At 32.3% G+C, this 16519-nt stretch overlaps 1 protein-coding gene across 3 annotated transcripts in view; it reads left to right on the top strand.

The window, feature by feature from the left end:
• ZMYM2 (zinc finger MYM-type containing 2) overlaps positions 1 to 16519 on the top strand; it is a 108665-nt gene that overhangs the window by 53670 nt on the left and 38476 nt on the right. For 2 of the 3 annotated variants that reach the window (XM_027588341.2, XM_027588343.2), the window contains 6 exons: positions 32 to 103; positions 3937 to 4087; positions 4780 to 4895; positions 7965 to 8081; positions 10153 to 10303; positions 12655 to 12827. In XM_027588341.2, coding sequence (XP_027444142.2) covers positions 32 to 103; positions 3937 to 4087; positions 4780 to 4895; positions 7965 to 8081; positions 10153 to 10303; positions 12655 to 12827 — 780 coding nt within the window. The remainder of the gene's footprint in view (positions 1 to 31; positions 104 to 3936; positions 4088 to 4779; positions 4896 to 7964; positions 8082 to 10152; positions 10304 to 12654; positions 12828 to 16519) is intronic. The other variant, XM_027588342.2, reaches the window with a different exon arrangement.

Here is a 16519-nt window from a genome sequence, read left to right as displayed (position 1 = left end):
TTTTTTAAAGTCTTTTAAAATATTTTTTTAGGTAGGTAGCCATCCAAGCTTCCTGAAGGAGGTTCGAGACCACATGCAGGACTCTTTCTTAATGCAGCCTGAGGTAAGCAGGACTGTAGCTGTGGTTAGCCCTTGACAATTTCATGTACTGCTACTGTCTTTATTATGTAACTGAAAAATCATGTGCATTTTGAAGTATATTAAAATTTATGAACTAAAAATATGTCAGATGATTTTTTCCTTATATTATCATAGATAAACTTTATTTCACAGATTTTACATGTATTGTGATTTGTTTAATTTGCTTTTAGGTATTTTTATTAAAAATTATTTTCAGATAAAAAATTTATGCACAGTACCTTGTCCACAATAGGCATTTACCTGCGATACAAAAGGTCCTCTCTTTTGTGCCTACCTGAAAGATACTAAAAACCCTTTATTTTGTAAAAATTTCCAAACTCATATTCCTTTATCCAGATGAATAGATTAGTACATAAATATGTGAATAATAAATGTATACAATTAATAATTTTAACTCTAGGACAAGGAATTCATATTGATATACTACTGCTATATGATTAATCTAAATACCTTATTCAAATTTTAAAACATTAATGTCCCTTGCAGCAAATGGAAAAAAAGTTATTTCTTGTTTAGGATCCAATCCTGGATTATAGGCCGTTATTTCTTTAAAAATATTTGTGTCTTCCCCCCTTCCCTTCTTCTGAGACCTTAATTCCAGATATATTAGATTTCCTGCTATTGTCCCATGGTCCCTGTGGCTCTATTATTTATTGGTTTTCATTTTTTGGTCTTTTTTTTTTTTCCTTCATTTTGGAGAGTGTCTTATTGTTGTATCTTTAATTTTACTAATCTTTTCTGATACACTCTTAGTCCCATATGGTTTATTTTATGTCTCAGATCTTGTATTTCTCATCTCTAGAAGTTCCATCTGGATCTTTTTTATATCTTCTATTCCTTTCCTCATTATGTTCATGTTTTCCTGTACTGCTTTCTTGAATATATCAGCATATTTATCATAGCTCTTTTAACATTTTTGCCTGCTATTTTCTTAGCTGTCATTTCTAGATCTGTTTCCACAGCTTGATTTTTTAACTTTCTATATAATGAGTTATATTATGTTTTGTGGAATGTTTAAAAGCCATTGTTTCATATCTTTTGTGTAGCTTTCTGGGGGTTTTTAAAAGTGGGAGATTAAATCTAGTCTCATAGCTGGGGTTGGAAGTCCTGTCTGCTTTAATCTGAAATAGTTCCCTAGTCTTTGTCTTTCATGACCTTGACACTTTTGAATACTACAGGACATTTAGTAGAGTGCCCCTCAATTTGAAGTACATCAAGCTTTTATCTCTTGAGTACTTTCCCATGTGGTTCACTCACTTGGTCAAAATGTAGTAAAAGAAATGTATTACATATAATGTAAAAGAATAAATTGGGAAGTTTTATTTAAAATGTGATGATTAATTTTGATATTCATATAGAATTGGGTAAAATTTAAATGTAAGGTACCATTTTTCAATGAGTAGACTGAAAATGAGCCAATTTGCCATAAGCTCCCTAATATATTTACCTTTACCTTACCAAGTATCTTGTTTTAATTAGTTCTACCTTATTCTTTTTCACTGAATTTGTAAGTAGGTTTATTTTCTCCCATGTCTGCATGGGGAATATAATAATTGTGAATTTGTTACAATTAATTTCATTTTTAACTCACTCAATGTATATTTATAGGATGAATGAAATTTAAATATTTGGATTGTTTACACATAAAACAAAACATGGCATGAACGGATATTTCTTTTTTTACTAATGTTCTTTCATTAAATGGGTCCTTTTATTTTTGAAGTAGTGGTGGCTGTGTTAAAATATTTTCAATATTAATGATTCTATCTTTCTGATAGTACTTTCTCATTCTCTTCAGATAAAAGTATTTGTCAGTGTGGACCAGTTGCTTAGCTCCTTGTTTACTTGACCCAATTCAACTGGTCTACTTTTTATTGGTACGTCTTAAAACTTACTAATTACTTAACCATTCTGCCAATAAAATTATTGTCAACTTGAAGGATGTTTCTAATAAGTTAAAAAAAAATCTAATCCAGGGTTAGATTAGATGGTTGGACTTCATTTATATTGATAAAAGAATTCTTGATGGGTGCTGCTACATGCAGGTCTTGTACAAACATCTGAGAGCTGCTTGTTTTTTCTCTGTAATCCTGTGATCTAATGGCAAGTGTCCTGATATTTTTAGTATTCCTAATTTGTACTGTGTTGCCAGATTTTTCTTTTCTCTTTCATTGTCTTATTGATGTGTTTTCTTTGACTCTTTTCCCATTATAAAAATTTGAATTATTACATAGGCCTCAGGAAAATATTTTGTCATTTCAAGCAAAAAACCAGCATCCTCCTCTATTGTCTTTGTAACACTGGGAAAGTCATAATTAGACCTAATAGGTTTGCAGTTATTCTTTTCTGTTCCTTGTTACCATTCTTTTACTGTTGATAAGTATTTCTTTTTGCAGTGTATGAGAGATTGAAGAATGGGTTCATTTCCACTTTGAAAAGTAAAACTTAGGACTTCCGCGAAGTGATATTTAAGTAAATGGGGGATAGGCAGCCTTGCTTATTTTCTATGGTATCATAAAAAATACTTGTTTTATGGTACCAGTTATGTTTTTCTATAAAGATTTTTTTTCTTTTTTTTAATGTTGATGTTAGTTATTTGTTTTTGGTTATTTTACCTTCAATTTATTACCTTTATTTTCTAAAATCCTGTGGCGCTCATGAAATTTGTCCGTGCAGTTTACCCATTTTGTTATTTTTGGCCTGATTGTCATTTTCCCTGACATCTATTAGTCATCCATCCATGGAACATTTTGAGGCCTTTTAATATCATTATATTGTACTAGATGCTGTTGGGTATGATGATGAATAAAATAACTTCAACATCAGGTGGAAAGATGGTTACAATTACTTTGCAATATATGTGGTATTTGATTTAGCAGCTTTTGATAGTTGTGTAACCACTCAGAAGAGAGAGCAAATACAAGTTGCACATTTTAAAGACTTGCTTTTCCTTATGTTTGATTTCTAATTGTGACTATCATGTTTTTAATACAAATACACCAGTTCATCTGCTGTATTTGTATTTTTGTAAGACTATGTATATTTCAGTAATACTGCTTTTGTCTAGTAATTTTCAAAGTGTATCTCCTTTGGTCTTACCATTATATATTTTACCTTATTTCTTTGAATTACATGTTGGCAAATATTTACTCTTGCCAGAAGGATTGACTATTCTTACCTACTGACTAATTATTAGCTTTAGTTAATAGCCCAAAATTCTGTTAAATGACATTTTTTTTAGTTTAAAAAAATTTAAAATAATGGTGTTTTATTGTGGTTGAATGAGGTTTTAAATGTACTATATATAGGTGGTTAATTGGTTTTAAGAGAACTTCCAAAAAGTTCTTGAGACAACAGCACAGCTCAATGGAAAAAATATTTAACATCAAATTTTTCCTCTGAAGGACTGTAGTCATTTGATTATTAAGGCTTACACTTTGTTAGGTCCATTTAATTTCTTCTATCAAATGACAAGTGTGTCATGGTAAACAGAAAACACTGTGCCTTTGTTTTTCAGTTTATACTTTACCTATAGGTGGGGATTCTTTCAAACTAATTAATAGAGAAAACCCTATTTTTTGTAGGAGACTTAGCTGAGATCATTACTTTTGTGTGAACCTGATTTAGCTGCATTGTAGTTAACAGTTTGCATCCAGATGAAGATTTCTGACCCACTAAACCTGATTAGAGATTAACAGAATTGTTTTGCAGAGAAAAGGTGTACTGAAAAATATGATAATTTTTTCTAATTAAATTATAATTTTCTTAATTATCTTTTTATGTTTCAAATTTTAGAAATATGGAAAACTGACTACTTGTACTGGTTGCCGAACACAGTGCAGGTTTTTTGATATGACTCAGTGTATAGGTCCTAATGGATATATGGAGCCATATTGTTCAACTGCTTGCATGAACAGTCACAAGACAAAATATGCAAAATCACAAAGTAAGTTTCAGGTATTTGGAAAGCTAAAAAAACCTCAAGAATATGACTAATTTCTTTTTTTTTTTTTTTTAGAGATTTTATTTATTTGACAGAGACACAGCGAGAGAGGGAACACAAGCAGGGAGAGTGGGAGGGGTAGAAGCAGGTTCCCGCTCTGCGGGGAGCCCAATGTGGGGCTGGATCCTAGGACCCCCTGGGATCATGATCTGAGCCGAAGGCAGATGCTCAACGATTGAGCCACCCAGGCGCCCCAATAATATGACTAATTTCTTAACTACTCTTTCCCTTAACTTTGTTCTTATATTTAACTGTATAAACAATTTTTATTTATCACATTAAATTTTCTTAATGTAGACTTTTTTTAGTGGTTTTGACCGTTCCATATTTCTTTGATTTTCTTTAATTTTAAGTTATTGGTGAAATTCTGTCCATGTCTCCATTCTTAGCTGAAATTGTTTTTCCTTCCAAAGATCTAAAATTGAGATTGTTTCATGTATCCATGTATATTTTAGAGACATGATGTCAGACTCTTCATAATGATATTTTTTAAGGTATAAATCTTGGAAATTAATAAAAGAATAGCTTATAGAAGCTTCCGCTAAAAAAAAAATTTCCCAGAGGTCAATTAAATTTTTTTTCTAGACTTTTTATCATTTTATAAAGAAACCAGATATGTATCTTTTCTCTCCTAGGTTTGGGAATTATTTGCCATTTTTGTAAGCGAAACTCTTTACCTCAATATCAAGCCACAATGCCTGATGGGAAACTGTATAACTTTTGCAATTCCAGTTGTGTGGCTAAATTTCAGGTTTGTTATTTATTTTGGATAACTCTCACTCCCAGTAAAATACACATAGAAGATAAACAGTATAATATGCTTTATCTTTATTAAATGTGCTAATTTGTATGTAGTTTGTTGAAGGTCAAACTGCAGGGTGGAGATTATAGAGTCACAGTAGTAGACATAGCTGCAGCAGCTCACCACTTGGCATGGATAATCTAATTGACTTTTTAATTGTTTATGGTAGAGACTTGAAGGAAAATAAATTTTAGTATAATTGAGCTCAGTGACTGATGTGTACTATATTCTTAGTCAATGGTTTCAGTAACATGTGACTTAAGGGGAATTCTGTTTTATGATAAATGGATGAAGGACATAGGAATATTTAGCCTGGAAATGATGAGCATAAATGTTTTCTTCATATATTAGAAATATGCCATGTAAAATGGGGATGGGACTTGTCTAATATAAGATCACTTTAGGGAGACCCTTTTCATTTTCGTAAATGCAAAGAACTTTCTGGCATAGTTCTTTAAAGTTGGATTATGGATAATCTCAGAAGGTAGTATTACTGCAAATGTTCAAACTTAAATTCATTGATTACTTGGAAGGAATAGTTGAAAAGGGAATTTAGCATTAGTTAAGTGGTGTGAGTAGTTAGGTTTACCTTGCTGTAGGTGAAAATTTCAAGGTATTCAAAGGTTCAGACCAGTGCATAAAGCAGTGCTTCATGATTATCTTCCAGCAGTTCTACAATGCTGCAGACACTGTGTTCTGTGTTATTTGTTTTTAAAGATTTTATTTATTTGACACAGACAGCAAGAGAGGGAACATGAGCAGGGGGAGTGGGAGAGGGAGGAGCAGGGGGAGTGGGAGACAGAGAAGCAGGCTCCCCGCTGAGCAAGGAGCCGGATGCGATGCGGGGCTCGATCCCAGGACCCTGGGATCATGACCTGAGCTGAAGGCAGACGCTTAATGACTGAGCCACCCAGGCTCCCCATTCTGTGTTACTTAAATTGAAAATGTAGTCCATTAAGTATGTTAGAGTAGTTACAACCATTATTAGCATTTAAATTGAGGTAGTTTTTAATTCAGCCAGGTGAATTGTTTTTATTAATAGTTACATCCTTGACTGAATTTAGGTAATAAACCATTTTCAAGACTAAACTTCTATTTTGGAAGTTGGGATCATGGACATTGATACATCCTTAGAGTGGTAAATATTGCTTCCGACTTGTTGGTTTTTCTTAAACTAGAAGTTAAGGAGTAAGGATTAATTAGATAAGAGAACAATAGTGTCTTTGGCATGCCGCTTCTCAGATTTCAACTTTATTTTTGATGTTGGTAAACTGGAAATGCTAATAGAAAATGTTTTAACTACTTTTTTTATTTAACTGAAACTTGTATTACCCATGATTTGAAGAGACAATTTGTATATGTACATTGTATATTTTAAAGAAACACTTAATGTAGACTGTTATTTCTGGGGAATGTATCCAGGTAAGTGTTGGCAGCCTCATCACTGTAACTCTGCATAAAAGTGATACAAAGAATAGAAAAGCAGCATTTTTTCCCTTTATCTTAAAACACACTATAGATTTTGAATTTTATGTTTTCATTAGATGATGTTTCCATTTCAAAATAAGGTAATTGGATAGTATGCATTTATTTTGAAAGAATAGTTAACCTTAATGGACTTACACAATTTTTTTTGAAACATCAGGGCACAGTGGTTTTTATTTAAAAAAATGTATTCACCTAATAGTTACTATCTTAAATCTGCATGTTTTCTTTAACAAATTTTAATTGTGTTGTACAGTGTATGCAGAAGTTTTAAAAAATGATGTTTTTTTGTATAAAGATTCTTTCTTCTCTTCACTGCCACCCTGAAAAATTTTTTAACTTTTATACATTCAAAAGATTATATGTAATGTGTAATATATATTAGAGAATGATAAATATCAGCATACTCATCACTCAGGTTAGAAATTAGACCAAAACTTTTTTTTTAAAAGATAGATTTATTTTAGAGAGCGCGCCAACCATGGACACCCCCCTCAGCACCATCCCACCCCCAGAACCCCCCCATTCCCCAGCATGGATGTGTGTGGGCATGCCTGAGTGGGAGGCGAGGGGCAGAGGGATGGGGAAAGAGAGAATCTCAAGCAGACTCCCTGCTAAGGGCAGAGTCTTATGCGAGGCTGGATCCCACAACCCTGAGATCATGACCTGAGCAGAAACCAAGAGTTGGATGCTCAACTGACTGAGCCACCCGGGCGCCTCTAGAACAAAACTTTTTAAGCCCGTGTATGCTTATATCTTTTTTTTTTTTTGAAGATTTTATTTATTTATTTGACAGAGAGAGACACAGCAAGAGAGGGAACACAAGCAGGGGGAGTGGGAGAGGGAGAGGTGGGCTTTCCCGGGCTTGATCCCGGGACCCTGGGATCATGACCTGAGCCGAAGGCAGACACTTAACGACTGAGCCACCCAGGGGCCCTGCTTATATCTTTTCTTATTCTGTAAATTGTTTTAACTTTTTAAAATGTAATAAAACTAAAATTATTGGTATCAATTCCAGTCTGTAAATCTTTTTCCCCCTAAATTTGTAAAAGAAATGATCAATTTTAAAAAAGTATTATGGGCTGTTTTCACTGATGGACTTGGAATTAAAATGATAGCAATACTGCATGTGGGACAAATTACAACTTAAAATACCTATTGGAGAGAACTAGGAGCCAGGTTTTTTTTTTTTTAAATGTTTAAATACTAGTTCAGAACCCGGTTAACCTTAACTATTATTTGCTGAAGTTTTTTTAAAGGTATAAAATAATTTTTGAGCTGTATGATTTTTCCTTTTTCATGTAATTTTAAAATAAGTGGTAGTAATCCTGAATAAAAAATGAATTTCAGTTTCATAAACTTAGTGTACTAGTAAGTAATTTTTAAATACAAAATTCAGAAATACAATTTTATGTGAGGAAATATTTAAGCAAGAAACACTATTTTCTGGACATAGTCAAAATTTAACAGTTAGTTACAAATAAAAATTCTAAAATCTACATCAGACTCAGTATGTTTTGTTTTTTGTTTTAGGCTCTAAGTATGCAGTCATCTTCAAATGGTCAATTTGTAGCTCCAAGTGATATACAGTTGAAATGCAACTATTGTAAAAATTCCTTTTGTACAAAGCCAGAAATCCTGGAATGGGAGGCAAGTCCTATTTTATTATATATATTATCTTGCTTAAGTAAGAATCTAGTAAAATAATGATGGTGTTTCCATTTGATGACTGATTTCTTAGTGGACAAGGATTAGTTCTTCAGGTTTTCTGATGATTGAATTATTTATTTTGTGGCAAGAGCATCAACAAAGGATCTGTTTATTGAAGTCATATCCTTTATACATTATATTTGTAATAGTGTACAGGATGTTACTTTGTTTAGCTACATACTTGGAGCATCTGTTTGTACCATATTTTTCCATTTTACCCCATTCTTATTAAATATTGTTTGAACTATAGTGTATTGCCTGGTACCTGTACAGATTAGAATTTGTTAGTCATTTACCATGTTGTCATTTAACATTTTATAATTGTTTTAATAAAAGAATCCTAATATAAATTTATTTTCCCTTTCTCATCACTCTTGCCTTCACCACTTTACTAATTTACTTTGCCATATATTTTTGCCATTAGCAACACCTGATCATTATTTTTTGTTTAAATAAGGGAGCAGTGATGGATGAATGCATGGATGGATGGATGGATGGACAGACAGGTGGACCTGGCTGAAAATTGCTTTCTTGATCAGTGTTCATCTTTGGCCATTCTTTCTTTTCACCTTTTTTGAAGGCATGGAATATGTAATAAAATGGTGTACAAGACATAGTACTAACAGTAGATTGCTTTTGAACTAAAATTTGTTAGTGGCTATTGGTAAGTCAGTCGCTGAGTCCTAGGAGAAAGGTGATAACCAGAATCTGACTAATGATTACTAAAGTACTTCGGAAATCTGAAATTTCATTATTTTAACACTCTAGTCCCTAGAAAATTACTGAGCATTTAAACCAATTATTCTTGGAGACTATTGTTGGCACCCAGTGATGATTTTTAGTGACTAATACCCTCTTTAAGTCATAGCAGAAAAAATGTTGAAAGTCTAGTAAGAATAAAGGAATGGTAGGGGATGAGGAATGAAATCCATAAGCAAGCACAGAGAATAATGTTATATAGGGAATAAAGATCCTGCCTAGATTGAATTTTTATAATACTAGATGAAATTGAGGTCCTTTCTACCATCTCCATGTTAGTGCTACCTGGCTTTTGTAGTCTTGGTGTTGCTTTTATTTACACGGAGGTTACGTTTTGGAAGGAGGTAAGAAACACTGTCTATCAGACTGAGAGTTGAGCCTTTCACTCGGGCGATTGAGAATTCAAGGGCCTCTTTCTTCTCATTCCACTGTTGGCAGTTGTATTTTCTTTGTTGCTGTTTTTCCTCTTATAAGTTATATGTCCACAATGGGGCAACTTTCCACTGATTGCCTTATTACTTGAGTTGGTTCCTAGACTCTTTCACCTTCCTTGTCTTGGTCTTCAGCTGTCTTTGCCCCGTTAGGTAGATGGATTAGACCTAGTCTATGCCCTCCATAATAACAGAGGGGAAAGGGTGCTGCCTCGGGAATTATAACTTGTTTGTGTTTGGCTGGTTTCTGGAAGGTAGCTCTGGCTATTGTAGGTTTGGGGCCAGTAGAAATGACTAAATAATGCTAAACTAGCTCCATTCAAGGGAACCAACTCAGTCTAAAGTTTAGCAGCACACTGTATCATGGCCCCAAGTTGAATACTTTATCCATAATAGGTCTGTTACTATTAGCGGCGGTAGGAATTTGATTGAGTCTACTTGACTGTACTCATCAAAGAATATTTCTTTTTGAGTTAAACTGATGTTAATGTCATATTTCTCATCTTTTTGTAGTTTACCCATGTTGTATCTCCCATTGCTTTCTTCCCGTTTCTCCAGTTCTCTTAGCAACACCAGACTGCCATCTTGTTCTAGTGATACTTTTATAATTTCACTGAGTAATTTTGGGGTAGTTAATGGTATTGAATTTTGTGGAGTTTTTTCTGAGGAAAAAAAAAAAGAAATTTATCCCCAAGGATTATCAATCACATTAACTGGGTAAATGATTTAACTTTGTTTCTGTAAAAGTGACTTGTTTATTTCTTAAACTTGTTCTTGAGGTGGTTGTCATATACTTACCAAGGTTCCCATTGTGCATTTAGAACAAAGTGCATCAATTCTGCAGCAAAACTTGTTCAGATGACTATAAGAAGTTGCATTGCATAGTTACATATTGCGAATACTGTCAAGAGGAGAAGACTCTTCATGAAACAGTAAATTTCTCTGGCGTTAAGAGACCTTTCTGTAGTGAAGGCAAGTGTATATACAGTGTTGTTCATAATTTTTATTAATACTTAATGTTAATTTTTTGCCCAAATATTTTAAATATATAACTACATATGTCCAGAGTGGCTGTACAATTTTAGTGTAGCTGAACAAAAAAAAATTGAAATTGATTTTCTACTGACTTGTTTTGTTATTTTAATTTGTAGACCTCTGGGCCTCAAGGTATTTTATCTCTAAAAATTTAAAAATCTTTTTTCCCATTAAAAGGAAGTTTTGAAAATAAAAGCATTATTATATGTCATTTCTAAACATAGAAATTGTGATCTGAAAGTTGATTTTACAAGTGGATTAGAATTATTTTCCATTGGGTTCATTTCCCTGCCCAGCTTCGTGCTTAGCCTACAAAGGTTTTTAGTATACCAGAAAGAAAATCATATGTGGCATTACTACAATGGGAAAATACTTCTAGGTTTTTAATTTGGGATGCCAGGCAAACACTGGCTCTTGTTACTGTATGTTCAAGAATTCTTTTCTCCTCTCATTTACACTTTTGCTGCTCTGGTACCAGGCAGCTGATTATAGAAATAAACGCCTGTTCTCATTCTAATTCTCCAGAGATAGGAACAAGGATTGTAACTATGGGTTTGGGGCTCTTGTTATTATTACTTTTCCCCAACTGTCACATTCTTGCTCTAAGCTGGCTTTCAGTTTCTATTCTTTCTTTAGCCCCAGGCACTGAACTCTCCCAGCTTTTCTATCTGCTATCCTCATCTGTCATTTTCCAGTTAGTTACCCCCTGCCCCCATCCACTTTTTATATGGATTTCTGCTGCTGGTTAGGGGTAAGAAAAAGGTTGGAAAATCCTAAATGCCAGCAGTATTGAATGACTGAAAACTCAAAAGATCTATCAGTCCATTCCATCAATGCCTTCGTTTGATACATTATACATTTCACATATGAGGTTATGTATGTAAGAGGGTACTGCTTATAAAAGAAGGCATTCCTCTTTTTATAAGTTCAGTTGAGTACATTTCACCTGATGAGAAAGGTAACCATGTTTACTGTTAAGATCATAGCCGTGATGAAAAGTGACATAGTGTTTAATTGAAAAGATTGATTCTGAATTAATTTAACTCCACACCTGAATTTTTATGGAGTGCGAATCTTAGTGATTCGTAAGTCTGAATATATTGGTGTTGATGGCTGACATACCTATCCATGATCTTGTACTACTTAGATTATATGGATTTTACTAAAATGAATAGACAAGTAGCAGCAAATAGAATTGACATATGAGTATAATTTTCAGTTGGAGGGACTTAATATCTTTAGGCAATAAAAGCTTAAAAAGGACGTGTGTCTTTTTCCTGTTTAGTAATACATTTTGTGCTTTCTCTAACTGCACCTAGTTCTCTCCTGGAACTTGGCCGAAATAACAAAACATGTAATACCTAGTACTACCATCAAAATCTAATTAGAAAGATAAAGCTTTAATAAAGGTAAAATATTAAAAAGGTTTTTAAATATAGTTCATGGTAACAGAAAAGAAGTCATAGGGCAGTACTTAAATAATTGCCAAATAAACCAATAGAAAACAGTTGCAGTTTGAGTTCACAGATAGGAAAGATTATTTAAAACTAGGTTCAGTAGAATTTGCAGAGGAGGTGTAATTTGAACCTCCTTAGTAATGAGTGGGTAGGATTTCAGTAGATATGAGTGCAAGGTCATTCCTGTGTGGCACAGTATGAGTAAAATGTATGGAAACTTACTTAATTCATATAGAGATATTGTAGAGATTAAGGTTGATGTGTAAAATCACTTAAAATAATGCATTCATATAGTAGATAAAAATATTTTATTAAAAGAATAACAAAACATTTTCTCTGAACAAGTCAGTAAACCAGTTTTACTTCCCTGAAGGTCCATGTAGGGTGTCAGAGAAAAGTAAGGCTAGAAAATTTGGCTAAAATGCCTGCTTAATTGAGAACATCTTTAAGTTTTACTCAGTGCTTCTCAACAGTCTACACTGTTTCATTTCTCTAATGCCTATTTGTGGTGTGTTACTATATGATACTTCAGCAAGATTATATTTAAATAGAGCAAACAAAATAGTTATGAGATGTTACTAGATTTGAAAGTCTTAGAGCATTATTTGAATGCACATGAGATCTCATAAAATATTCCATGTTCTGTTCCAGTATTTACAGGTTGTTGTTGATTATAGATTTCAGTTTTGATCAGAAAAAGAGGACTTATATGTGAACTTATAGACACTTCATAAAGCTAATGATCTGTTTGACTTATAAGCTCTTTCTCACCTCAAAGAATAGTTTTCGATATGGTTTTTTGCTTTAATATTAAAACCTTGTATTTTCTAGGCTGCAAACTATTGTATAAACAGGATTTTGCACGACGTTTAGGATTGAGATGTGTTACTTGCAACTATTGCTCTCAACTGTGTAAGAAGGGAGCAACTAAAGAACTTGATGGTGTCGTGAGAGATTTCTGTAGTGAAGACTGCTGTAAAAAATTTCAGGATTGGTACTACAAGGCGAGTAACTAAAATTTTTTATTATAGCAACTGCTTTATCCAATCTTTAATAAATATTGCAGTTACTATCATTAGAAATATAGTAGCTTATTTATTTAAAAAATATACATACATTTAGCCCTGCCCAGATTATAGAATTCATTAAAATTTTTGTCATTTCAGAAAGTTTTTCTGTACAACTTGAAGTAGCATTTTTACTTGTTTTCTAACTTAGCTGTTACCCAAAACTAGAATATATCTTTATTTGCAGCAATATAGTTTAACAAAATGGATTATTTCTCTAAAATTTATGTGTCTTTATTTCACCAAATAGATAATAGACCACTTTATCAGTTTTGAACATTAGCAGGTAATTGTTTTAGACACTTAAGATGTGTTTTAAAACACTTTGTTCTTTTTTACCTTTATAATTGTGGATCTTTGGAGAGTTTCAGATTGAAAAGACTATGGTTAGAGACCAAAAATATTTAATTTGAAACTGTAAATAAGTGTGGGTGGGTGTCTTATTATAATCTACTTCTAGAAAAGATAAATCACTTTTTTGTCCATTGCATTGGTTTTTTCCTAGATAAGAAAAAATGAGTGTAAATTTGGGCTTGCTTTGGTCAGATATTACCCAAGAAAAAGTTGTTAGTTCGTATGTCCATAACATGGAAAATCATCTCAAGGTTAAAACTTCATTATGGTTGTACTTCTAAAGCATGTGAAGACGACATCATCATAACTTCAAAACTGAAATATTGCTAAAAGAAAGGGTAAAATGGTTGAAATATGTAGAATATTATTTAGTTCACTTAATGAAAGTGATTAGTGCTAATATTATTTAGGAAAATTACAAGAATTCTTGGTGTAGTTCTTGAATGTTTACAGCTCCACATATCAAGTAACATTTATTAAATTAAAAGAAGATGCTTTCCAAGTTGAAAGAGGTTGTGGAGGCTAAGAGTTTTGGTGCAATTTTAAAATTACTTCATTATTTTACTGTTGCTTCTGACTAATTTGTCTTACAATTAGGGGCACCTGAGTGGCTCAGTTGGTTAAGCATCCAACTCTTGATTTCAGCTCTGGTCAGGATCCTCAGGGTCATGAGGCTCCAAGCTTAGCTTGGAGTCTGCTTGAGATTCTCTCTTTCCCTTTCTTTCTGCCCCTCCCCCGCTCAAGCTTTCTGTGTCTAAAATAATTTAAAAATTTAAAAAATCTTATAATTAAGGTTCAAATTTTAGAAACACACAGGACAAACATACTAACATCCTCTAACATGCATTTGTTTTAGTCTAATCCAACCTTTTGTTCTATTAAAGACAGTAGCAATTTTGAGAAATCTTCAAAATGTTACTAAGCTTTAAAAGCTCAATTTTGTTTAACACATGTGAACACTCCCCCCCTGTTTGGGAGGTTTTATTTTTGAAAATTTGTTTTGGATTCAAAACAGTAAAGGTACTTAGTGGCTATATTAGACAGATGGGAAAATTCCATTTTATTCTTCCTTTTGGTTACCCTTTTGGTCATTTATTTTATAGTTTGAGAGACAAAAACTGTTACCATATGATAAGTATGATTTCTCTGTCATTTTATTGTACAAATTTCTGCCTAATTGTGTAATTGTGAATCCAGACCTTTAATATTTTAAAATCCTTTTTGGAGGATTTTGTTTTTTTATCCACAGAACACTGAATGTACTTCTGTTTAGCTTCTTTCTTTGAATGAATTCTTCTTGTTTTCTTTTATATTACTTAAAATAGAGAAGTCTTTTTGTTTTTTGTTTGTTCTTTTTGGGGGAAGCAAAGAAGTGTTCTTTGGCAAAAGACCATATTACTCTAGATACTGCCATTTGTTCCATTTTGCTATTTATTTTAAAGGATAATTGTATCTAATGTTTTTATGCAATGTTTAATGATGAAATTTTGGTGAGGCAGTGCATTTCAGGATATATAACAACATGTTAGTCAAATAACCAGTTGTAATTATCTGCTGGTTTAAAGTTAATATTTTGTAAACACATTTTTATTGTTATTCCTTGTCTTATATTAAACCCAACAAATGTTTGTGTAATATGCACAATAGCATTTTACATTACTAAATATTTTTACATACATTTTACTAACATTTTACGTTACATACATTACATACATTTTTACTGTACTAACCTGAGGAATAAAGGTTATATCATTTTATCATAATGGTAGGGATTTGTAAAGCAAGTAATGATGATTTTTCTGTGATCAATAGGAATACCAGCTTTGAGATGAAGAGTTGCCCCTCCTTATTCATCATTGGCTTCTCTGGTGGCAACCAACACTAAATCAAGGAATAACTTTGTTCTGTGTGCTTTCTACTGAGTCAGATTGTATTTTCTTATACCTCTCATGAGTCTCTCCTGTTCACTGCTACCATCCTGATATCATCTTGAAAATGTAGTAAGTTGAGTCCCAAACCAAATTACGGTTTTTTTTACCTTTCCTCTTCCACTTTTTAAATTTAAGAACTCAAGTTTTAGATTTTAGTTCATTATAAATGTGACACTTAATAGTCCAGTTTTTATTAGAAAAATAATTTTTTAAAAGGAAACTTTAAAAACAGCTTTAAAAACAACAGGTAGCCAGTCTAGTTTGTTAACTTCACCTTTTAGTCATGAGCATTTGCTTCCTAACCAGAGGAGCATATACATTGTATTTTCCACCTTCTTATCTTTGTGCCTCAATTTCATAGACTAGTATAAATAACTTTACATTTTATTTATTTAAATAAATTTAAATATTTATAAGTATACTTTAAAAATTTTGGCTTTTGTTTCTTTTACTTGACAAGATGTTTTGAATGATCTGTGTTTTTTGGTTTGTATAATGGTTTGCATTTGGATTTAAATAGAGGTTTATTAAATACTGTTTCTTCTAAATTGGAATACAAAATGTTGAAGTCATGCAACTAGAAAATGTTGAGAGGTAAAGTTAACGTTTTTTTCTTCTCCCAAATTGTTCTTTAGAAGGAAGTAGATTTTACTGTTGCTCAAAATAAATGTTTCCAGGCATAATGTGAAACCAGGTGGGAAGAGAGATCTTTTGATCTCTATAAGTTTGAAATTTTAGGAGAAAAAGTGGTTAGTACTGTAATGGAATAAGAGCTAGGTGTTTGATAATGTGAAGTTAATTCAAAAGACTTACTGTTTTCAGAAAACTTCACAGTAATTCTTTGTAGAACTAATAATCTTTTCTTGAATGTTATTACTACAAATTATAGTTTTTTAACACGGGTTTTGATTTGCTGTAAAAACCAGTAGTGAATGGCAGCATTCTTTAATTAAATGCCCTGTAATCGTATAAAAATATGATTTATGGGGTTTAATCAAATATTTATGTTTTAGTAAATCTTAGTCATAAAAGGGTAGTTGAATAAAAATTACTGGGTTTTAAAATTTTCTCTTTTTTGTAAAAAAAATTGCTAGAAATACTTATTTTAAAAAATTGTTTTTGAAATAATTTTAGAAAGGGAATATCTAATATTGCTTTAAATGTGCTTTTTGGTAACTGAAGATTTCCTATCACTTGAATGCTTTGCCTACAATCACCTACTCTTTTATCACAGCATTTTTTTTCCTTTTTTTTAGTGAATAACTGTACTTAGTAGGAAGTCATAATTATTTTTTAAATAACTGTAAAATCCCCTATTTCATTCATATTCATGGATTCCCCTCC

This window comes from Zalophus californianus, chromosome 3, assembly GCF_009762305.2.
Source record: "Zalophus californianus isolate mZalCal1 chromosome 3, mZalCal1.pri.v2, whole genome shotgun sequence".
NCBI lineage: Eukaryota > Metazoa > Chordata > Mammalia > Carnivora > Otariidae > Zalophus > Zalophus californianus.
This window is presented reverse-complemented; position numbering and strand designations above follow the sequence as displayed.